The sequence below is a fragment of the Camelus dromedarius genome, chromosome 8 (genome assembly GCF_036321535.1).
Source record: "Camelus dromedarius isolate mCamDro1 chromosome 8, mCamDro1.pat, whole genome shotgun sequence".
In the NCBI taxonomy this organism is placed as follows: domain Eukaryota; kingdom Metazoa; phylum Chordata; class Mammalia; order Artiodactyla; family Camelidae; genus Camelus; species Camelus dromedarius.
In genome coordinates this window covers 33,158,880-33,183,684 of record NC_087443.1, presented here as the reverse complement: position 1 = coordinate 33,183,684, position 24,805 = coordinate 33,158,880, and the positions used below count along the sequence as shown (strand labels likewise).

General features: G+C 49.7%; 2 protein-coding genes across 5 annotated transcripts in view; one reads left to right on the top strand and one right to left on the bottom strand.

Annotated features, from left to right (window-relative positions):
* The first annotated feature begins 1,607 nt into the window (after nt 1–1,607).
* The window catches only part of SGPL1 (sphingosine-1-phosphate lyase 1), a 97,468-nt gene continuing 74,270 nt past the window's right edge, over nt 1,608–24,805 (top strand). For 3 of the 4 annotated variants that reach the window (XM_064488087.1, XM_064488083.1, XM_064488084.1), the window contains exon 1: nt 1,945–2,169. The gene's annotated coding sequence lies outside the window, so the exon portion shown is untranslated. Of the gene's footprint in view, nt 1,624–1,944; nt 2,170–24,805 lie in introns of those variants that run through there. The other variant, XM_064488085.1, reaches the window with a different exon arrangement.
* Nucleotides 11,213–24,510, bottom strand: TBATA (thymus, brain and testes associated). The gene is made up of 9 exons (XM_031461126.2): nt 23,293–24,510; nt 21,750–21,985; nt 19,659–19,814; nt 18,709–18,788; nt 17,385–17,558; nt 15,363–15,444; nt 14,422–14,566; nt 12,844–12,896; nt 11,213–11,834 (listed from the first exon to the last, which is right to left on the bottom strand). The coding sequence occupies exons 1-9, from the start codon at nt 23,337–23,339 to the stop codon at nt 11,752–11,754; spliced, it is 1,056 nt and encodes a 351-aa protein (XP_031316986.1). The 5' UTR covers nt 23,340–24,510; the 3' UTR covers nt 11,213–11,751.

Sequence of the window (24,805 nt, the reverse complement as noted above, 5' to 3'; positions counted from 1 at the left end):
GACCCAGAAATCTTTATACTGTGGGAACTGGGAGGGTTCAAGGATTTCTCACCTGGAATGCCATAGGCAGAGGGACAGAAGGTCAGAGCCACAGAGAACTAAATACTGGGCAGGAGCTCTGAACCAGGAACCTGGGTTGATATTTTCTGCTATTACTGTACGTGGGTCTGACACTAGCAGTGGGCCAGCTTGCAAGGTGCTTTCACTAAATAATCTCATTCTCTGTTTTATTCTTCCACTTTACAGACGTGGACACTGATTCACTGAGAATAAAGGGACCTGTGCAAAGAAGGCATCCAGAGCTGGCATGGGAACCCGGGTCGGGGTTCAGCCCCAGAGCATTGGGACCCTGCCCCTAGGAGGCCAAGTGAGTGAAGGGACTTGGCCAAGTTCCCTGGACCAGCGGGAGGCTAGCAAGGGATGTTTGCTGTGAGAGGAGGAGATGCCTCTGGCCTGCAGCCCCTCCAGCTCCCCAGGACCTCTCACAAGCCCACCCCCTGGAGCCCTCCCTGCACTTAGAGCTCCTCCAGGCAACTCCCCAAGGGGACATCCTTCCTTGCAGGGCCTGCACTAGGCTCCCAAAGCCAGGAACACTGGGGCATCCTCTGCTGGGGTGGCTGGAGCCAGGCAGCCAGGGACAGGGGATGTTGGGGGCAGCCCCACACCCAGTTTCAAGAGGGCTGGGGCCCCAGGGTGCGCAGGTCCCAGTTCCCTGTTCTGGGGAAGGGCATCCCTCCAGTGGCCCCTCAACCTTCTCACCTACGCCGGGCACTTCCAGGCTGGCAACAGGCTTCCACCAGGTTGGGGGTTAACAGATCTCCCGCTTCCCTGAGGGTCTAATCGCAGGACTGCGCTTTATCTCAGCGTAGCGCTGCAGGAAAAAAAATCTTTTGGGATTCATGTATAAAAATCTAAATCCTGTTCTAAATGTAACTAGGGGAAGCTCACTAAAGAACTCTCAGGAGGCTTTGATAAAGCAATCACCACTAACAACAACAACAACAAGTCATTGAAAGGAGGCACTTTTGCCTTCTTAGTAGGAGAATTTGTATCACCCAGTAAGTAGGTCTGCACTGCTGATTAGAAAAGGTGAGGCTGGAGAAGGGGCCCTTTGTAGCCCTTAAAGCAGAAAGAAAATGGCTTTGGAGATGGGGTGGGGTTGGGGGAGAGACGGAGGTGGCAGCAGGAGCTGGGAGGAATGGCTGGAGGTTTTTTAGGATGCAGTTTGCCAGCAGGGCTAGTAATTGTTTTGGTGTTGTTGTCCCCTCAGTCCTTTGGAAATGTCCACCCCCCAAATTAAGGGCTTTGCAGGAGTCAGGATTTTTGTTTATTTTGACGGAAATTGAGAAAAACAAAAGAATGCGTAGGAGAAGATAAAGGAGGGAGCACAGCCCCAGAAAGCTGGGGGGGGAGGGGCGCAGAAGGATGAGCTGAGCAGGCAGCCCCTCCCCCAGCACGCCACACACGTGCACACGTTCCAGGAAGCCACAGAAATACTGAGGAAGACACCAAGCTCTGCGCAGAGATTCTAGCCAGTTGAGGACCTCGGGGAGCAGGAACCCCACGCTGACATCTGGGTTTCAGTAGAGAAACCGCTTCCGCTTGGGCAACGTTGTTGACAAGGCAAGCGTTTGTCTCGGGATAGCTGGAGTCAGGCTTGCCCATAGGTGTACCCTGTCAGAGCCAGAGCATCTATGGACTTGGAAGGAACCTGAAAGTGTTCTGGACCCTCGACTTTACAGATGGGGGACAGGCCCAGGCAGGAAGTACATTCTCAGGGTCCCATGGTGGACTATGGCAGAGCAAGGTGGCTCCTTTTGTTAGGTCGGTTTTCAACCCAGAGCGAGGAAGAGGCTGCAGTGGTGGGGGCGGGGCGGGAGAGACACACCGAGGGCGGGAGGCGGGGCTTCTCTGTGCCTGGCTGGGGTGGGGGTGGGGGAACTGCTCAGCTGCAGCCAGGGCTTTGGGAGGCTCTGCCTGGAGGTGCCTGGGGAGCTGTGCGGGGCCGGCTCTGGTAGTTGCCTGGAGGGCACAGCCCTGAGCCCCAACTCCACTACCCCACCCATCAGCAGAGAATGATGTAGGTCGTCTGTTCGTTGCCTACAGAGCCCCCTCCACCACCTGCACTCTGACCCCGTCATCCAGGAAACCCAAACACGGAGATCCTAGGTGAGTCCTCACGGTCTTCTCAGAACCCTTGCCCCCACCAACCTTTTCTACGCTTGGAACCTTTGGGTGACACCCTGGTGGGGCAGCACCCACCTGGAGGTGTCTGACCCCCACGGGCAAGTGAAGGGAGAGTGTGAATGTGTGGTCCTCCTTGGCCAGCACATCAGGGGTCAGGTCGTGCCAAGACCATGATGGTTGAGTTTCCAGGGCTGCCAGCGCCCACCAAACACCTTCTGGGAGGCAAACACCAAAGCCCACTTTGGGGCTCCCTCAGTTAGTTAGGGGGAAGGGTGCAACGGATGGGGGGGTCCTCGGAGGGCTGGTCATGGATGAGATGCTTGTATGACCTGTCCCAGCCCTAAGAGGCTGTGAAGTTGGAATAACCCATTCCCTCTTCCTTCAGCCCAAGTGGTAGCTCACAGGGGCATGAAAGGGGACTTTGGTCTCCTTTCCTACAGCCAGAGGATCTTAGAATAATGAAATCTCAGAATTGTTGAATCACAGAATCCCAGAAGTACTTGATGCTGGGACTCTAGAAATAGTGAAACAAGATTTTTTTAAAAAGAATTGTATATATTTATTTTTGTATATATATTTTTATCAGTTTACAATGTTATGTCAATTTCTGGTGTACAGCATGCTTCAGTCATACACATACATATATTCGTTTTCACATTTTTCACCATAAGTTATTACAAGATATTGAATATAATTCCCTGTGCTATACAGCATGAACTTGTTGCTTATCTATTCTATATATATCAGTTAGTATCTGCAAATCGCAAACTCCCAATTTATCTCTTCCCACCCTTCTCCCTTCCGGTAACCACAAGTTTGTTCTCTATGTCTGAGAGTCTGTTTCTTTTTTGCAAATAAGTTTGTCTTTTTTTTTTTTGGATTCCACATATACGTGGTATCGTATGATATTTTTCTTTCCCTTTCTGGCATATTTCACTTTGAATGACGATTTCCAGGTCCATCCATGTTGCTGCAATGGCATTATTTTATTTTATTTTTTATGGCTGGATAGTATTCCACCGTATAAATATACCACAACTTCTTTATCCAGTCATCTGATGGATATTTAGGTTGTTTCCATGTCTTGGCTACTGTAAATAGTGCTGCTATCTTTGAATGGGGGTTTTCTCTGGATATATGCCCAGGAGTGGGGTTGCTAGATCATGTGGTAAGTCTATTTTTAGTGTTTTGAGGAATGTCCATACTGTTTTCCATAATGGCTGCACCTAACTACATTCCCAGCAACAGTGAAGGAGGGTTCCCTTTTCTGTCCACCCTCCCCAGCAATTGTCTGTGGACTGTTAACTGATGGCCATTCTGACCTGTGTGAGGTTAATAGCATGCTGTCATCTTGATTTGCATTTCTCCAGCAGTTAGTGGCACCAAGCATTTTTTCTCCATTGAGTGATATTGACCATTTGATGGGCCTATTGGCCATTTGTATGTCTTCATTGGGGAAAGGTCTCTTTAGGTGTTCTGCCTACTTTTTGAATGGGTTGTGTATTTTTTGTTATTGAGTTGTATGAACTGTTTGAATATTCTGGAAATTAAGCCCTTGTCAGTCGCTTCGTTTGCAAGTGTTTTTTGCCAGTCCATAGGTTGTCTTTGTGTTTACAGTTCCCTTTGCTGAGCAAAAGCTTGTAAGTTTGCGTAGGTCCCATTTGTTCATTGTTGCTTTGGTAACTATTGCCTTGGGAGACTGAGCTACAGTGGGAAACACTGCCGGGTTTGATGTCCGAGAATGTTTTGCCTCTGTCTTCTTCTAAGAGTTCAATGGCGTCATGTCTTACGTTTAAGTCATTAAGCCAGTTTGAGTTTCTTCTTGAGTATGGTGTGAGGGAGTGCTCTGACTTTATTGATTTCCATACGGCGTGTCCAGCTTTCCCAGCAGCACTTGCTGTAGAGCCTGTCTCTGCTCCGTGGTCCACTCTTGCCTTGCTTGTTGAAGATTAATTGACCGTCGGTGTGCGGGTTTCTTTCTGGGCTCGCCATTGTGTTCCTTTGATGTATATGTCTGTTTTTATGCCAATACCATGCTGTTCGTTTATGGTTTTAATTGAACTATAGGCAGTTTACAATGCTGTGTTGATTTCTGGTGTACAACATAGTGATTCATTTATACATACTTACATACATATATTTATATATGTTCCTATTGACATTTCTTAAATTATACACTATTAAAAGGCATTGAAGATAGTTCCCTGTGCTATGCTGTAGGACCTCGCTATTTCTCTATGTTCTATATACTAGTGAGTATCTGCAATTCCAGAACTCCCAGTCTATCCCTCCACTTCCATCTTTCCCCCCAACCTGGGTAACCAGAAATTTGTTTCTTATGTCTGTGAGTCTGTTTCGGGTTCTGTTGTGTAAATAAGTTTATTTATGCTCTTTTTTCGATTCCACATGTAAGTGATGTCATAGATCTTTTTCTTCCTCTTTCTGGCTTATTAGTGTGATATTCTCCTGGCCCATCCATGTTGCTGCTCATGGCATTATTTTATTCCTTTTTTTAAAAAATTGAAGTATAGTCAGTTTACAGTGTTGTACAATTTCAGGTGTACATCATGATATTTCAGCCTCACATATACATACGTATATGCTTTTTCATCGTCTTTTTCATTATCAGATACTACAAGATAGCGAATATAGTTCCCTGTGTAATACAGTAGAAACTTGTTGTTCATGTATGTTATACATAGTAGTGTGTATCTGCAAATCTCAAACTCCCAATTTATCCCTTCCAACCCACTCCCCACCACCATAACCGTAAGTTTGGAAGGATACTTCTTGACCTAACTTTATGAATATGTGAATATTTCAGCTTACATATATTTGATATGTAAACAAAGTCAACTCATGCTTAATGGGGAAAAATAAAAGGCATTCCCATTAAATAATATTTAAATGCCCATTATCATCATTATTATGTAACATTATACTCTGGAAGTATTAGCTAATGCAATCAGTTAAAATTTTTCATTAAAAGGTATAAATATTTGATAGGAAGTATGGCTTGAGACATAAAAGAATTCTGACAAGGGCAACCTTAGACAGCCAGAGGAAGAAGGAAAGACTTGATCTCTGTGGCTCTGGTTACAGACCTAAGGTTTGAGCAGCCAGAAAATGTAGTGAGATTTCTGTCACTGTTGTTGTCCAAGCTGAAATTGGACAGTATGTCATGGGTGCTACAATGAGAACTTCCCATGGGCTGGGAAGGGTGCTGGAGAGCTTCTAAGGGACATCTCAACTGTGGGATCCTAAGGCTCTAGCAGTGAGTCCAGCCTTCCTCTGCCTTTGCTGAAAATGGATATCCAGTCTGTTCTCACCAATTTCAGTGGTGTGGGGTCAGGGGGGTGATTGTTGAGCCAGCAGAGTGGGCAGGGAGAAGCTGACCCCCATGATGTCCTTAAGCCCAAAGTCCCAAACGTGGTTCTCTCATCTGTCCTGGTCAGCATTTCCCAAGGTGTGGTGAGTGAACTCTGGTGGTACAAGATGAACTCCAGAGGGTACATGGAGGAACGTTATCATTTTACACATTTATATTTATTTTCATGTTTATCAAAAACTTTTATAAATAACACATTAAAACCATGATCCCATGGATATTATTGCTTAGGTGAAAACACTAGTTAAATAAAAAATTTTTTAAAGATAAATTTAAAGAAGCATTAAGGGATAGTACAGGGGGTGAACAGTTGTCACAAATTCATGCTGGCAGTTCATGAGAAGGGTTCAAGTGACTCCAGAGTCTGCTGACTCTGGATTGTGGATTCTAATTCTGGAGCCTCTACTTACTACCTATATGACCTTGGATTACCCAGGATCCTTTTGATCACATGTGACGTAAAAATCAACTACTTTTTAAAAAATTGAAGTACAGTTGATTTACACTGTTGTGTTAGTTTCTGGTGTACAGCAAAGTGATTCAGTTATACATATATACATTCTTTTTCATATTTTCCATTATGAATTATAGAATATTGAATATAGTTCTCTGTGCTGTATAGTAGGACCTTGTTGTTTTTCTATTTTATACATAGTAGTTCATATCTGCTAATTCCAAACTCCTAATTTATCCCTCCCCTTCCCTTTCCCTTTTGGTAACCATAAGTTTGTTTTCTGTGTCTGAGTCTGTTTCTGTTTTGTAAATAAGTTCATTTGTGTTATTTTAAGATTCTGCTTATAAGTGATACATGATATTTGTCTTTGTCTGACTTACTTCACTTAGTATGATAATCTCTAGGTCCATCCACAATGCTGCAAATGGCATTATTTCAGTCTTTTTTTTATGACTGAACAGTATTCCATTGTATACATATATACCACATTTTCTTTAGCCATTCATCTGTCAGTGGACATTTAAGTTGCTTTCATGTCTTGGCTATTGTAAATAGAGCTGCTGTGAACATTAGGGTGCCTTTATCTTTTGGAATTTCAGTTTTCTCTGGATATATGTCCAGGAGTGGCATTGCAGGATCATATGGTAACTCTATTTTTAGTTTTTTAAGGAACCTCCATACTGTTTTCCATAGTGGATGCACCAAATAACAGTCCCACCAACAGTGTAAAAGGGTTCCCTTTTCTCAACACTTTCTCCAGCTTTTGTTATTTGTAGACTTTTTAATGGTGGCCATTCTGACTGGTGTGAGGTAATACCTCATCTTAGTTTTAATTTGCATCCCTGATAATTAGTGATATTGAGCATTTTTTCCTGTGCCTATTGGCCATCTGTATGTCTTCTTTGGAGAAATGCCTGTTTAGGTCTTCTGCCCATTTCTCGATTGCGTTGTTTTTTTGTTATTGAGTTTAGGAGCTATTTGTATATTTTGAAAATTAAGCCCTTGTCAGTCACATCGTTTACAGATATTTTCTCCCAGTCTATAGGTTGTCTTTTCATTTTGTTCATGGTTTCCTTTGTTGCATAAAAGCTTATAAGTTTGATTAGGTCCCATTTGTTTATTTTTGTGTTTATGTCTATTGCCTTGGGAGACTGACCTAAAAAAACATGGCTGCAATTTATGTCAGAGAATGTTTTACCTCTCTTCTCTTCTAGGAGTTTTATAGTGTCATGCCTTATATTTAAGCCTTTAAGCCATTTTGAGTTTGTGTGTGGTGTGAGGGAGTGTTCTAACTTCATTGATTTACATGCAGCTGTGCTGCTTTCCCAGTACCACTTGCTGAAGAGACTGTTTTCTCCATTGTGTATATTCTTGCCTTGTTTGTCAAAGATTAATTGACCGTAGGTGGGTGGGTTTATATCTGAGCTCTCTATTCTGTTCCATTGATCCATATGTGTGCTTTTGTGCCAATACCACACTGTTTTCATTACTGTAGTTTTGTAGCATTGTCTGAAGTCTGGAAGGGTTGTAAGTCCAGCTTTGTTCTTTTTCCTCAGGAATACTTTGGAAATTTTGGATTTTTTTATGGTTTTATATAAGTTTTAGGATTATTTGTTCTACCATGAAAAATGTCCTGGGTAAATTACTTTGAGTGGTATGGCCATTTTAACATGGGATAGCCTTCCATTTCTTTGAATCATCTTCAATTTCCTTTACCAATGTTTTAGTTCCCAACAATAAGTCTTTCACCTCCTTGGTCAGATTTATTCCTAAGTATTTTTTTTTTTTGATGTGAAAAATCAACTACTTCTGTATTCTCATGTTCTTAGCAGAAGTAGCCAAAAGAGAAACAATCCTAATGTTCATCGATGGATGAATGGATAAACAAAATGGAGTATATACATACACTGGAATACTTTTCAGCCTAAAAAAGGAAGGAAATTCTGACACATGCTACAACATGGATTATTCTTGAGGACACTATGATAATTGAAGTAAACCAGCCACAAAATGACAAATATTGTATGTTCCCACTTATATGAGGCCCCTAGAATAATCAGATCCATAGAGACAGAAAGTAGAAGGGTGGCTGCCAGGGGCTAGAGGGGTGGAGAGAATGGGGAGTTACCATTTAATGGGTATAGAGTTTCAGTTTTGCAAGGTGAAAAGGGTGATAATCGTAGCCCAGCGATATGCTTGTATTTAATATCACTGAGCTGTACACTTAACAATGGTTAAAATGGTAAGTTTTATGTTAAAAGGGCGTAAAAATCAACAGTTTGATTAAGAAGTAACTTTATTGTCTCATATAATGGGGAAGGATGGAGGAGAATCAGGGGCATCAGGTGTGACTGAATCCATGGCTTTGTCCCTTGGAGCAGTGATCACCGATGATGGTGTTGTCTCAAAAGCCAGCATTCCTTTTCCCACAAAAAACCCAGGGGAAGACAGTGATTGGCCCACTTTGGGTCACATGCTTATCTAGCCCTTGAACCCGCCATTGTGCTCAGGGATGGGGCATTCTGGTTGGATGGAGCTAAGTTTCAGGCCCACCTGGAAGAAGGGTGTGGGACACCAACAGTGGCTTCCATAGTGACAAAGGAGACCGGATCCCAAGGAGGACCTAGAGCCATAGGGGAGGGAAAATCTTCATGCTTCAGGCAGTGAAGCAGAGGGTAAGGAGAAGAGAAATCCCAGAGCCTGGAGCCAAGGAAAACTTAGGAGTGACCCAGAAGTGGCCATGATGTCCTGACACCCAGAAGAAGTCACCCTGATGCCAAATGGGGGCCAAGCCGCTGCAGACAGGGAGCACAAAACCAAATAGACCTAAAGGCCACCCACAGCCTGGTAACCAGCCTGGGCTTCAGCCTGCACAGGGTCTAAGGTCAGGATGGCCCCAGGCAGGTGACAAGGAAGGCAGGCCCAACACCACTTGCATTTTCAGCAGGGCCAGTGGCAACTTTGAGAGATGTCTGCCACCTGCTAATTCCCCCAGCTGGCTATCCCCCTGAGGTTTAATAGCGACTCCCTTAAAACGTGGAGGGAGGACGCAGACCTGTTGGTTGGTCTTTGAGGAGGACTAAGGAGTTAGAGCAAACCCTGTCTAGCTCCATATCCAAGAGCTGGGGGAAGAGGAACGAGGAGGAAGAGAGGGTGAAGTGGCTGCAAACAAGAGAAGGGTCCATTTCTCTGTCTGGAGACGAGTGGGCCTTGGGGTGAGCCTGGAGGATGGTAGCACTGCAGAAAGTAAAGGGCACTGACTGAGGAGCCCACAGCCCTGGGTTTGAATCCACTGCTTATTGGCTGTGTGAATTTTGATGTTACTTTGGCTTTAAGCCTTGGATTTTCCACCTGTAAAATGTGGATAATTACATTGACCTTACAGGTTGCCATGAGCATTGACTGAGGTCGGTTCAGAGCTCAGTACCATGTTTCTGCAACATAGCAATTTCCCATTTGCACATCACATCTTTGTTTCCACAGTGTTTTCATGTGTACATGGTTTGGCTCAGTCCCTTTATCTTTCTGCCTCCTAGTAGATTGCAGAGCTGCTGAGAAAGATCTCATCTGTTCAGAGTCTGCCTTCAAAATACACAGGTAAAAAGCCAAGCCCAGAACATGTTGGCTTTAAATGCAGTGACAAGGGGTGCAAAAGCCAGGCAGTGACAAGCATTTTTGCAAAGAGATGCAAAAGCAAACATGAGATGGAGAAAGCAAAATAAACAGATCTGAAGGATGGGCTTAGAAAGTTAAAAGAGAGGTCCACTCTAGGGAATAAAGCAAGTATGAGAATCTTCAGTGGCAAATATTAATCTCATGGCAATATTTCCTGAAAAATTAAAGGTGATATAGAAGGATTACCTAAAGATTCAGGGCTTTTGTGCCAAGAAGTATGATTTATTTTGGAAGCAGGTGACTTAGAATTTTTCACTGTGGATTTAAAAAAATTGTTTGTATTGGAGGAGGGATATACTCTTGTAGGCACAACGGTCAAGGGGCCAGGACCCTATGCTATGAGCAGTTCTGTTCAGCTCAGCCCTTAGATGAGGTTGGACAGGCCAAGGTGGGGCTGGAGGGTTTGGGAATAGAGGCTAGAGGACCTGAGCTGCTGCATCAATTAATAAATGTGGGAGGAAATTCTGATACATGCTGCAACATGGATAAGCCTTGAAAACATCATGCTAAGTGAAGGAAGCTAGCCATGAAAGGACAAATGCGTAAGATTGTATTCTACTAATATGATGTTATTTAGAGCAGTCAGATTCATGGAGATGGAAAGTAGAATGGTGATTGCCAGGGACTGGGGGTAGGGGAGAGTGAGGAGTTATTAATGGGTTTGAGTTTCAGTTTTGCAAGAAGAAGAGAGTTCTGGAGATGGATGGTGGTGATAGTTGCACAACAATGTGAATGCACTTAATGGCATTGAACCATAATTAGAAGTGATTAAAATGGTTAATTTTGTGTTATGTATATTTTACAAGAAAAAAACTGGAAAAAATAAAAATAGTGCGGGCAAAATGGTGGCAGGGTTGAGGACAGGACAGGAGAAACCCAGCAAGATGTCAAGGGGTATAGTTATAGGAGGTGCTGCCACCAGTGAAACATCCCCAGTGGCCAAGGACTTTTAAAAACAAGGTGATTTAATACTGACCATGAACCTGTTTGCTGGATTCACGGCAAATCCCCATCCATCCCCCAGTCTTGATTGTAGCCTGATGCACACAAGTTTTGTGTGAACAGGGTCATCTGAATTGATGTGAGCGGGGCAGTGCTCTAAGTATAGAATGAAACCACAATCCATGGACTGAACTAAGTAGATAGAAGCTCAAAGCACAGGTGACCATGACATTGTAAATTCTCAATGCCAGCCCCCCACTCCCAGCGATTTGCAGAAATCTCAGGGAGACACTGGACTTCCCAGAAGGTCAAGGCCATCTTCCCTATATCTTCAAGGATAGAAACACTGCAGCTGCATCTGGGTCACATTTATATGTTGTCCCTTTCCTTCCTGATCTTGCCAACCACCATTTTGGTAACCCTATGCTTTTTAGGAATGTAACCACAACTTTCAGTGAGGGGTTGCTGTTTATACGGCAGCAGAGTACAGCTGATAAGAGCAGGGATTCTAGAACCCGACGTTGGGTTTGGATCCTGGTTCTCACTTATTATGAAGCGAATTCACCTTTCTGAGCCTCACTCAGTTTATTCATCTATAAAATGGAAGTGATTGTTTCATACTGCTTTTAAGGGCATCAAATATAGTACCACATATAAAGTAGGTACAAGTCATGTAATGTTCATCATTGGCTATTACCCAAGTCCTGCCTCAGTGCCTGGTAGGAACTCAGTCATTGGGTAGTTTTCTAAAGTGGCCTGTGAGTTCCTGACCTCTGCTCTAATCTACCCAGAGCCCTGTGAGTCTTGGCTCAAGGATGAGCAGAGCCCCATCTATACCTACCCTTTTGGAACCTAACAACCTGGGAAGCCCCATGTGGGGGGCCTTTTCCAAGGGAGTCAGGGTGATTTGGTACAGCTCACCCCCTCTCCTGGAGCAAACTACCCAGTTCTGATAGGAGAGCAGAACTGTCCTCTTAAGGGGAAGACAGTGTTTTAATAGGCTTCATGTGATAGGAAAACAGGTATTGCTGTTGAGGAGGTCGGGGTTGAATCTTCGAACTCAGGGGCTTCTCTTGAGCAAGACGGGAAGAGGGACGCGAACTCCTTAGCCCTCTGCCTTTGGCTTTGATGCCTTCTCTGGGTTCTGGCTTGAGTGCATGCGGAGAACTTGTACTTTCCCGATGTTCTCTGGGAGAGGGGAGACAGTAGGCAGGAGAGCATGAGGGGCCAGGCCACTACCTGGGAGCTGCCCAGGAGATCTGGGGAGACCCCTTCTCCCCGCGAGGCCCTGGCAGATGTGTGAGTACCAGGGTCAAGCCAGGTTCTGCTCTGGGCTCTCCTGCTGATAAGAGAGCAGAACTGTCAGCCCCTGGGAGGTGCTGACTCCCCTGAGCCTCACCACCACCCTCTTCTACATCCAGGTAACAAACATCTATGCAGTACCTGCTCCATGTCAGACACTCCCCGGACGCGGGACCCTCTACAGTCTCGTGGGAGAGAACAGTGCACATCGAGGATATCGGTCCTCTTCTCTCCCCTCCAACCTTCCTTCCCCTCCCTCTGCCCTGGTCTAAGGCATTCCCTCCTCTCTGGTCTCCCTCATCCCCTCTGGATCCCCACAGTCCATTCTCCATGCGGCAGCCAGAGGGGTCCCACCACACCCCGTTTATAACCCTCCAGTGCACCCCCACACCCTTTGCATGAGACCACAAGCTGGCCCCACCCACCTGTCCCACCTCATTTCTCACCGCTGTCCCCAACCCACAAGGCCCCGGCCACCCTGGCCTGCCTGCTCCTTCACCAATACACCTGGCAGGTGGAAGCACTGCTCCACAGAGGGCTGGACCCCTCCTGTCTTTTGGCTCAAGGGGCCCTCTCCCCACCCCGCCAGTCCTCCTGACTCACATCACCCTGCTATTTTCCTCATGGCACCCACCCACTTCAGCTGTCTTTGTGGTCTGCATGCCTCTCCCTAGGATATAAGCTTCACGCAGCAGGAACTTATCCAAATATTTCCCCAGTGATCTCCCTCACCTAGGTACTAATTAAGGATCTGTTGAGTGAATGAGTGAATGAATGAATGAGCAGCTTCTTGGGGCAGGGACCCATCTCCAGGGGGTCCTAGAATTCCTCGAGGAATCCAGCCATGGTGGGCTTCAGTGACCCCCACAGAGTGACCTGCTGCTGGGACTCTTACCTGGTTTTTCGCTGTTTGATAGAGGTGGTGTCTTCGTCTTCTTCGGGGATTGGCTAAAACCAACACAAGGAGAGGCTGGGAAGGTCAGACTGGAGCCACGCAGCCAGCAGAGTGGCAGGGCGGGCGAGGAGGTGAGGAGGGTGCCCCAGGGAGAGGCAAGAGCCACCCCTCCCGGAGAGCCCACCAGCAGCATCTGTCCCGGGATGGCCCCACCCCGAGCAGGACCCCAACAACTGCGACTCTGTCGCCTGCTGTGGCCACAGGGAACCAAGGCCCTTCTGTAAGAGAGCTGTAAGGGAGGCCACTGCACTGGCCCTCCCTTGGCGCTGCAGACAGGACTCCTTCCTGCTTCCCTAATGGATTACTGATGAGCATGAGTAATGCTCACATCTGGTGTGGGCTTTGCTCTTCAGCAAGCCTTTTTTATGCACCCCATAATAATTATTCCTCCCTATGACTCCAAGAGAGGGTGTTTTGAAAAGGTGAAACAGGCTCACAGATGGGAGGTGGCTTGCTCAAAGTCACAGTGAAGCTGCCTTCTTACTGTGCCTTCCCTGGTCTCAGAGTGGAAAAGAAAACCAGGTCCAGGGCTAGGTCCAGCACCCACACTTTCAGTATACCCAAGCCAGCACAGCACCCGCCCCTCTCACCAACCCGCCCACGCTCCAGCCACGGTGCCCACACTTGACATTCCCCCCATGCCGCCCGCTCCTGACTTCCTCTCCTGACTTTCCCTACGCTCTCCTTTGCTTGTTCAGGTCCTATCTGTCCCAGCAGCGTCCCACAGGCACTATCAGAAACACTCGGGTGATTGTTAAAGATACATATCTTCTGTATTCACCCCGCTACTGGGTGACACTCTCTAGGTATCCGAATTTTCAACAAGCTCCTCGCTGAATCTGAGCACTGCTGGGCTTGGATGGTAGGTAAGCCTGAGTCTGAGTGTTCTGCTGCCCAGCTGGGTGCCTCTGGGCTGTCATTCAACTGTTCTTGAGCCTCAGTTTTCTCTTCTGTAAAACAGTTTTCTCTTCTGCCTCCGTGGGTGGCTGTATGGACCAGAAAAGAATCAAACACCCAGCGGTGTCAGGCAGACACTGTGGCCCTCAGGACCGCTGGGCTTACGGCTGACATTCAAGCCCCACTCACCTGCTGGGTGCGGCCTTCCCTCTTCTGCTCTTTCCCCAGTTCGTGATTAATCCTTCTCTCCAGCCTGCTAGAGGACTTAATACTGGCAAAAAGATGCTCCTGCCTGCTTTGTGTTACCGCTCCTTACCTACTTGTGTCTTCCCAAAGACTGTGTATGGAGGGCTAGATGTTTGCGGCTGAAACAAGTCGCCCCCTTGGCACCCCCCACAGCTGGCCCCCAGAGGCTGGCTTGGCAGAGTGAGCCTTCAAGCTGCATGGGTAGAACCGGGGGGTCCTGGGAGAGGGCCTGGGTCTCTTCCTCCAGGACAGGTGATTGTTTAATCACCAGGCCCCCTCTGGTCTCCACTGGCCTCACCTGGGAGGACAAGTGGCTGAATACGAGGGAGCAGTTCTGGGAACAGAGGGGCAGGCGAAGTGTGCAAAAAAGCCCACCTGTAGGGTAGCTGTTGCCTCTCTTGTGATAGTTCTTGAACTTCCTGGAGCTGGTTCAGGAGTTTTTCTGCTGAGATGGAGAGTAGGGGCTGGGGAAGGAGCTGTGCCACTGCTGTCTGCAGGAGCCCTAGTGCCATGTCTTTCTCTGTAAGCAAAGCCGGGGGGGAAATCCTCAGGGCCAAGACTCTAGCCCCCATCCTGCTCCTAGAGGGGATGGGCCAGAGGCAGGGCCTCCAGTTCTTCTGCCCAATGGCAGATCTCTAGCCATCTCACATTCAGCCCACGGGAGGTCCGCACGTCTCTCTGGCCCCTCTGTGTGCAGGGTGGCTTGGCTTTCCACACCTTTCTCCTGTGTACCTTGGTCTTGGTCCACCTGCCACAAGACCCTCAGGCCCTCTGGGAAGCCTGCTGGGCACCCGCCCTCCTTCCTCTCCCTCCACTGTCCAGTCCAGGGAGCCTTCCCAGTCAGCTCTCCAGCTCTCATCACTCCTCACCCTCCCACTTAGATACACCCTCCACCCACTGTCCCATCGTGTGTGTGTGTGTGTGTTTCATGTGTTCGTGTGCAGATGTATGTATGTTCTTATGTGCATGTATTTGCATCTCTGTGCATGTGTTTCCTATAGTGGTAGGTTAGGGGCTGTGTCTGCTAAGTATGGTCTTTGAATGTCTCTCTCCCGCTGAGGTCTGTGGTCAGCGTGGAGGAGGGGTCCCCTCCAAGGAGTGGTGTGGTAGAATCCTGCTGAGGAATGGGGAGGGAGCAGTGATGTTGTCTAGTTGGAAAAGGTTAGTTTGGGGCTCTAAAAAGGAGGAGGGGCTTGATGTAAGGCCCTGGGGTGGGAGCCGAGTGACATCTGAGTCCTGCAGAACCAGAGGACACAGCCCTCAGCAGCCACCACTCAGATCAGGTTCTTGGCCCCAGACTGTGTCCTCATCCTCACCCTTGGGGGGAGCGTAGAGTAGCCAGAACTGGATAGCATTCAAGGAGTCTGTTTGCAGGATTTGAGAAAGGAGCTCTAGGATCTGTGGGCAGGAGGACAGGCCTGGGTCAGTGTGGCTGGATGGCCTGTTCCACCCGGCAACACAGGCCCTCCCCACCGAAGTGGCCTCCCAGCGCCACATGCTTGGCTAGACTGGTCCCCACGGTGGTCCCTGCCTCCCCTCTGCGTGGGACTTCACACTTCGTAGAAAGCTTTCTCTCCCCACAGCCCTGAAGGAAGATTCTTAACCTCGTCACTGGACAGATGAGAAATCTGAGGCCTCAGGAGAGGAGGGTACCTCGCAGGGATGCTGTGGCAGAACTAAGCCTCAGAATCAAACACTTGGACCCCTCATCCCTACTTGGGCTAGTGGTACCCTAGAGTCCCACAGTGGGAAGGCAAGGTCAGAGTTGGCCCTTCAGCTCCTCAGAGACGCACCGAGTCCCGAACGCCCGGGTCCTTGATGTGGGGATTTCACGGACCCCATGGGCCTCCCCTCCCTGAAGTTCCCAACTTCAGAGTCTGGAGATGTTATCAAAGAGGTGGGGTGATCCCCGTGGGCAGTCTGAGGGTTGGGGCCGGCTGGTTCTGCGTGTGGCTCAGCCGGAGCCTCCTTCCCGCCCAGTGCCACGTGCTCTTCGTTCCCAGATGCCTCCTTGGCCTCCTTTGGCATCTTTGCAGCTTCAAGGCCCTTTCCCACCTGTGTCCTCCAGTGAAGGATCATTGGCAAGAGATCCAGCTCTGTCTTGGAAGGCCTCTGGAGTCTCCCTAGGCCGGGCTGCTGACGGTGGCTGTGGCTAAGTGGGGCTGGGGCCCTTGGTGGGACCTGGGGCCCCTGGAGTCCTAGGAAAGCGGGGTCCTTTCAGCAATCAGCATTCAGTCTCCTCAGGAACCAAAGGCGCCTGTCAGTGCCCAGCAGGTCTGCCTTATCCCTGGCAGAGGGGGAACTGGGCCAGGCCTTTCCCCAGGCCTATGCCTGCTAGGCTGCCCACCCTCACCCGCAGGTACCCCCCCACTGAGGTGACCTCAGCCCCCATCTGCCCGGGGCTCTTCTCCATATCCAACTTACCTGCCCTGTGCCCCCTCCCCACAGGGCCCGAGAACCTACTTCCGGGCAAGGTGAGGCCGCCCTATGGTGGAGAAAGTACTGTGTTCTAGTCCCTGTTAGGCTGCTCCCTCTCTGGGAACCTGGGCCACAGGATGTTACCTGGCAGGGCCTCAACCACCCCATCTGTGGAATGGGGATCCTGGCCCTGTCTGCTCTATCCATTTCATGAACTGTCATTAAGGCTCCAAGGGGACTGCGTGCTTTTAAAGCGCTGGTTGCAAGGAAGGTGTTAAGATGCTGTCACTGTCTGGCCTCTCCTAGAGAACACGTGTTCCTTTTAACAGGGACTCTCACTGCCCTCGCCCACCTGCATGAGTCCTGCACGCCTCTCCGGCCTCCATGGGAAACTCGAGCACGGAGGAGGGGGCTCTATGCTTTGCCACAACACAGACCAGACCCCTCCAGAGTGTGGGGAGGTACCAGCCTTACAGGCTTCAGGTGCATCATGCAGGGCATGAGGATGCACCACGCAGGACCTTCATCTCTGTGCATCTGATTCCACCCGTGTAGCTCCCTTCCTTAACTCATGAAGTGCCTCAGCTGGACCAGACCTTGTGATAATCTCCCCATGCTCCCAGTTTGGCTAAATCATGGAACTCAGGTTCCGAGAGGGGACAGGGCTTAGAAAAGAAAAGGCTCACACAGAAACCCAGAGGCAGCTGGGGATTGGAATCCAAGCTCCTGACTCCAAGTCTGGGGTTTTCAAGTCTTACAGTGTCAGATGCAAGGCTCCGTGGAAGAAACCATGCTTGAAAGCAGTTTGTAAGTGTCCTAGGTAGATTGCTGGGAGCCGGGGAGCAGGGACCACCATGTGTTCTGCCTTCAGACTAGGGCTTCTGTAGGGTCCGCAGCCCTCAACCTTCCCAGGACCTCACCAGCAACTCCTGATCCTGCAGGATGAAGGTCTGGACTCCTCCATCTCTGCTCGAAGGGTGGTTTCGTAGGCCCTGGCAGGAATGGCGGCGGGCCATCGCCCGGGTGGAAGCAGGGATGAGCCTACCAGTCTCTGCTGAGTACTTTGCTCCCTGCTCCCGCTGAGGCTCCTCCTTCTGCTGGGAGAAAAGCAACCAGAGACTCCAGGCAGCAAGACAGAGAGAGACAGAATGAGGAGAAAGCAGAGGGAAAAAGAGGAAGGGGAGGCCAGGGACCTAGGATGTCAACCAGGCCAGCCCCACTCTGTCCTAGACCCCTCTGGCCAGCAGGGGGCCCTTCCATTATAGTCATTGCTCTTCCTGCTGGAACTTCTTTGACTCTTGGCTGCTGGCTGCCCGCTGTGGTCCTCAGGTGGTCCTTGTACTTCCTCCTGGGCAGTCCCTCCCTGCTGCCCCTCCCCCCAGCCCATCAGAGATTTGAAAACAGTCTCATGCACCAAGCCCCTCACTACCTACCTTAATTCTTAGCTCAGCTGCCCCCAGGTCTGTCCCACACAGCTTGGCATCCTTTGCCCTGGGAAACCCATGCCTGAGCCAGACCTGTGGGCACAGGGCCTGGGACCTCCTGCCATTGCAACTCCAGTTAAGACTGGAAGTATCCTTCTCCCCATTTTAGAGATAAGAAAACTGAGACCTAGCCAGCTTAGCTGAGTTGCCCTGGGTGTCACAGCAAGTTAGCTGCAGAGCAGGGATGAGACCTCTGCTGCCCCAGACAAGGGCAAGACTGGACTCAGCCACAAAGGGCCGGGCCTGTTCTAGGACCAATTCCGACTACCTTCAAGCTGCCTCCCACTTGTCTTTACTGGTTTATCAGCAAATAACACCCAGGAGGCCACCCTCATCCTGTTTGAAAACCTTCAGTGATCTCTACCCCTTATCAGATTAGACACTAAACTAGCACTCTGGCCCACATCATCCATAGTTGGCCCCCTGCCCACCTTCTCCCTCACTGCTGCCCGCTTACACCCATACTTCAGCCCTCTGCTCTCTAAAGATGTCCTGCCATCTTCCAGCTTCTGAGCATTCATGCTATGAGCCTCCTTGGATTTCTCCTTTGACGTATGTTCTGTCCTCTGAGCCCTTACTATGACCCTCTCCCTGAGTTGCACCCGGTTATATTCATTGGCCCCTCCCCGTGCCAACAGCAGCGCCTCACAGAAGCCTGGCTCTGCTTCCAGTCAGGTTGAATCCATGTGGAATGGGTTTAGTTACAAAGGCACAGATCCATTTCATCTCTTTGCAGACAGCTCCTTTGTTCTGCACCCACCTTCTTGTTCTTCAGCTCATTCTCCTTGGTGAAGACGGCCACCCGGGAAGCCAGGTCTTTCAACTCCTTCCTCCAGGCCTCTGAGAGGAGGGGACAAGAGCTGGCTGACTGGTATCTGGGGCCGTTCTCCCTGCCCTCCCTGTGGCCCTGGGTGTTGGGAGGGCTGTAGGTGGAAGAGCCTCCTGTCCTCCTGGCCTTCCTGCTGTGCATCTTAAAGGCAAGGGTGGTTTCATAGGGGAGGTGGTGCCCTTGAGGGAGGGAGTAGGAGTCACACCATCTGTGCGTGGGTGGGTGGATACTAGAGGGGGCTATTGTTGATTGCTCTAGCCTGTGGGAAAAGCTGAAGAACTTTTGGCTACAGGTGCCAAGATATTTGTGATTCAATCTAGCTTTGCCTCTTTAGGAAACTGAAGCCAGGACTGAGATTCAGTCCATGTGCTATCCCAGTTACTAAAGTATTAAGTGACTCCTGGCAAGGTTGTTAAACAGCCCTGCAGCAAGCCTTTGGATCCCGTCTGCCCCTTCCCCAGGACCCCTTCCCCAGCCCTTAAGGGAAGGGGTACTGCTTGGCAGAGTAGAGGCTTCTGAAGTGCTGCCCCCAGCACTGTCTATGCCTGATTGTTCTGACTGGCTGGTGCCTGAGCATACAAGTTACTAAATACAGTGTTTCCAATATCGCTTCTGTCTAGAGGCCCAAATCTGCTTGTCCTTGGCTTGTTATTACTCTTCAGACACTTCATATCCAAGCAGGGGCACATTTCTGAGGACTGGGGTGGGATAATGGGGAATAATGGAAATGCAGCTGCTCGAGAAAATAAGGAAAATAGTAGGGTACCCTCCTGGACCCCCCAACCTAGGAGCAGCGGTCCTTCCCAGGCACGCACCCAGCCAGGCAGCCCGTGGGGACAGGTATAACCCCCAGGGAGAGGGGCTGTGACCCAGGTACCCACCAGAAGGAAGCCGAGGGTCTCGATTGGACTGTGGGTCTCCAATGGGGACAGAGATGGTGGGCATCCTGATCAGATAGCGAGATAAGAGTGTGGCTTGAGGAGAGGCAGCCAGAGAGAATCCGTCCCTGACGACACACACAGGCTTCCCAGTGAGATCTGTGAAGGGTTCGAGGCTGTGGGAAGGGGGCCTGAGTGGATCCCAAGAACTCTGGGAGGCTGGGAGGCTGGTAGGCAGGGGGAGCGCTGGCCCCGCTTCTTCCAGTAACCACAAGCCCATAGGTGGCTGGAGCTGATAGGGCCTCTGCCATCACTGAGACTTTACCCCTGGGGACACTTAGAATGGCTTAGGGTCACATGGAGAGTCAGGCAGAGCTGAGACCAGAACCCGGGCCTCCTGGGACCCTAGTCAGGGGATCCTTCCTGTTTTCTATGACAGCAATGAACTGCAGGTGTGAGTACACAGAGGCAGGCAGCTTAAAGAAGGAGGCATGGGGGCAGGGGCATTCAGCCACAGTCTGTGACCGCAGGGGCCTGGGCTCAAATCCCAGGGAGCCAGGCCCTCTGGATAAAACTTTGTGCCATCTGTCAGCCTGTACAGGGCTGAGTGCATGGCAGCCTGGAGGTGGTAAGAGACAGTTACACGTGAGGCCCCTCCTGCTAAGGTGATAGGATATCATCGTTAGATAGCCAAGCTTGGAGGATCAGCTTGGTTAGGACTTAGCGTGCTTGCTCGCTCTCTCCTTCCCGAAATACTCTCCTTTGGGGCCAGGACCCCTCGCTCCTAGCTCACCGGCCGCTCCTCTGCTGCTTCCTCTTCATCTCCTCAACCCCTTAGCCTTAGGGTCCCTGGGTGCATCCCAGGTTCTCCTCCCCTGCATCTGCACGGTCTCCTGACGATCCCACCCAGGTGCCTCAGACACCCCCTGACTCGAGTGGTTCTCACATCTGCAGCTCTGACCTGAACTTAGGACCTGGCTGCCTGCTCGGCACCTCCTCCTGGATGTCTGAGGGGCATTTCATGTGTCCCATCTTCCAGTCTCAGACCAAACCCCTAACTCCTCCTCACCATCCACTGGCACCTTCTGTTGGCTCTTCTGCAACTCTGATTTTCCAGTTACTCAGGCCAAACACCTGGGAGTCAGCCTGGCTCCTTTCTCCCTCTCACACTCCATTTTTAATCAGTCGGCAAATCCTGTTGGCCTTAAAGGAGAGCAGGGCCACTAACTCTTCCACTGCTACCTCCCTGGCCCAAGCCACCATCCATTCAGAGGCTGATAGATCACTTCTGTCTCTTCTTTGCTCTCAACCTTCCAATGGCTCCCACCTGACTCACCGAGATGGCTTAATGGTGAGCTCCAAGATCCACATGATCGGGGCTCGCGCTGCCTCTCTGATGCCTCTCCCTCCTCCTCCTTACTCTGCTCCAGCCTCACTGACTTCCTTGCTGTTCCTCCAATGGAGCCAGGATGCTCTTGCCTCAGGGCCTTTGTACTTGCTGTTCCCTCTGCCTGGGACACTCTTCCCTCTGACATGTACGTGGTTTGTGCCCTCTTCCTTTATTCTTTGCTCAGATGTCATGCTACTGGTCAGCTCTCCCCCTACAGCCTTGGCACTTAGCACATTCTGACACACTTTATCCATTTCCTGTCCTTTCCCACTGGAGAATCAGGGACTGTCTTGTTCACTATCACATCCCCAGGGCCTAAAAAAGTGTATGACCCAAACTCACATTCAGTAGATATTTGACGGGTGAATGGCTGAGTGGATGAAATGGCCTGAGTTAGAGAAGGAAGTGCAGCTCTGGAGCAGAACATTCACCTCTTTTTCTGATTTGTAAAATGGGAGAATTGGCAATGATGTAAATCCTGTAGGGCCATGCTGTCTGCCCTTGGAACCCCCCAACCTGCCCCCAGCCCCAGGTTGAGTCTTGGCTTGGCCAAGTGCTTGCAAGTGGCCAAGCAGCCCTGTGGCCCTGACCAAGTCCCCATCCTCTCTGGGCCTCAACCTGGAAATGAGCTGGTTTCTCCCTTTCCAGTTTTCCAGACCACTTCCCACCCCCACCTGCCCGGCCCCAGCCTACCCCAGCCATACCTTGGATGTGGGTCACGTGCTGGGGGTGCGGATGGTGCCGGGAGAAGAAGGAATGGTGGCTGAGACGGCCGAAGCGGTAGGCACCTGGGGTTTGGGGCTTGGGGGTCCTCAGTGCCTCTCGGATCAGCTCAAGATCCACGATCCCTGGGATCATCAGTTGTCTCTGTGGCCCGCCGTCCCTGTGGCTTCTTGGCCTGTGTCCTGACTTCTTCTCAGGTTTCAGCTCAGGCCTTGGACTGAAAGAGAGGGTCAAGGAGAAGCTAATGGAGCCCCCTGGCAGCGGTGCCCACCCCAGCTTATTCCAGAGTCCATTCCTGAGATACTCTGAAATCTGATTTCCAGGATTTTACCACTACCCCCAGCCCCATGGCACCCAAAGCTGGGCCTCCCCCAGGGTCCTTTCCCAGCTGGTGCAGTCCAGCTTCAGGGAGCCTTCTGTCTTCTGAAGATGCCTTAGCATGGAGCTAGGATCCATCTGAGAGAATTCAGGTAGAATCCCCTAGCACCTGAGTTTTCTCCCAGAAACCATTTCTAAAGCCAGAAAGAGAAGCCACAGACCCACCTACTTGTCCAAATACCTCGGTTAGAGCAAAGGCATATTATATACACCCCAGCACGGGCCTCTCCCCAAGCCAAACTGTTGGCGGCCCAGGGGAAGCCAGCTATAGGCTGTCACCCTCCCCCAATGCCCTCAGGGGCAGTTTTGGCCCAGATTCAGCATCCAAGGGCCAAAGCTGGTGCCAAGGCCAGACTAGGCCAGTAGGCCCTTTCCCTGTGGGGGCCCCTCTCTGGAGATGCAGAGCTGACGGCTGATGGGGGGACTAACAGGGTTGCGTCGCTGTAGGGAAGCTTCAAGCTTTTGCTTCGCTTCGCTTCACTTCACTGGAGACAAGCCATCTCAGGTCCTCTGTCCTCCACCCGCACCCTTTCCCTCTCCTGAGGACATTGCACCTCTGCCCTGGGAGGAAAGGGTGGAGTCAGTCCAGCAAGGATCCAAAAGTGGGCTGCTCTCTGCCAGGGGCCTGGTGGGACCACCTGCCTGCTCGCTGTCTGCTTCCCGGTCCGGTGGCCCTGGCTGAAGGGAGTCCCTCTGGAGGAGTATAGATGGACTCTGGATATGCTAAGCAAGGCATTTTGCCCCAGGGCCCTCTGAGGATTTAGCTGATCAGGCCCCTGAGTTTCCTGTTCCATCCTTGATCTGTCCATAAGGGATCTGGGACTTAAAGAAATAAGGCAAACCTTCTCTGAAAGTTGCTGTTTCCTGGCCTCCCCTACCCACAACTGAAAGAGGAAGTCATCCCCTGAAATCCCCTGGAATTTCTGTGTTTCTGCCCCTCTGCCACCACCCCTCCCCCCACCAAGGAAGGGACCAGCCTGTGACCTGTGCTAACTCAGGCCTGAGAACCCACTGGGGGCCTGGCTGATGGCAGTGGAAGATAAAGAAATACTGCCTCTCTTGGACCCTCAGTCTGTTGAGTTCCTTTGTCTTCCACCCTGCTCCGTCTACCTCCTTGGTCAGTAGGGATGGCATTTGGGACCTTACCTCATCAGTGGATGTTCCCCCAGTTGGGTCGTCACTTCCGTAGCCATTGTAGGGTCTCTAACAGAGTAATGACCAGTGCACTTGATACTAGTGTTGAGGATGGGTAACAGGAACTCTCATAGACTGGTGGTGGGAGCATAAACTGGAATAGACACTTTAGGGGGAGAAAATTGGCAGTATCTTATAAAATTGAACATTTGCATGCTGTATCACCCAGCAGTTCCTCTCCCAGATATATACCCAAGAGACACTCTTGCAGATGTGCAACGGGGGTATGTGTAAGAATATTCAAACCAATGTTCAAATTAGCAAAAATCTGGTGACAATCCAAATATCCAATGGCAGAAGAATGGATAAATATGCTGTGGTCCATTCAGACAACTGGACATTATATTGCAACAAAAATGAATGAACCACAGCTACATGCAACAACATAGATCAATCTTATAAATGTAATGCTAAGTCAAGGAAAGCAAGTTGCAGAAGACCACATAGCCTGAGATCCTTTTTAAAAATAAAGTTCAAAAGCAGGCAAAGTGATCATAAACATGTGATAAAGCAAGGGAAAAAAAAGCAAGGAAATGCTAAACACGAAATTCAAATAGTGGCTATTTCTGAGGGCAGATGGGGAGAGGAGAGGGGAGAGGAGCCCATGTGATGTGTGGCTGGTGGTATTCTAGTTCTTGGTTTGGGAGGGACATTTACTGGTGTTCATTATATTACTCAATAAACTAATGAAATGACATGGATGAAAGATAACAGGTATTAAAGCCAAAAAATGTGATTAATCCAAATCTATCGATCTGTGTGTACATATAATGCTGGGGTTGAGACAGGAAATCAGTGCCTTCTGAGAATTAACCCTCTGAGTCCTAGAATCTGCAAGGGACCCCAGAGATTCCCCCCGGGCCAGCCTTCCATCAGTTTAGGGTGGAGGGGAGTGGGCAGCACTGCCTGAGATCAGAGAAGGGGAGAGACTTTGAGAGCACACATCAAGGAACCAGGCATCCTGACTCAGTTTCCTGATCTTTTTTCTAAAGAGAAAGTCAGTTGGCAGGGCATCCTTGGAAGGAAACTTTGGACGTCCTTGACGATGGGGGCTAGGCTCTAGGGCACTTAAATGCTGCAGGGCTGAGGACAGGGCATTTGGAAGTCCCAAGGCCACTGGCCTATAGGACTGGCCTATACGACTCATTAGAATAGAGACTTTCAAATACTTTTGACTATGACCACAGTAAGAAACTCATTTTTACATCATAACCCAATTCACGCACGCGTGTGCACACGCTTGTGTGTATATATGGAACAGAAACAATCTTACCCTTGTTATATATGATGCCTACTGATATTTTCATCCTACTTTTTGTTTTCATTTTGTCAATGTTAGATGTGGCCCGTTAAATTGATTTTATAAGCCACTAATGGGTCATACCCTACAGCTGTTGTAAAGAGAGCAGGAGGGACTCTAGCAGGCCAGGCCGGGCTGCTCTGAGTCGGCCCCGTCCTCCCTTCC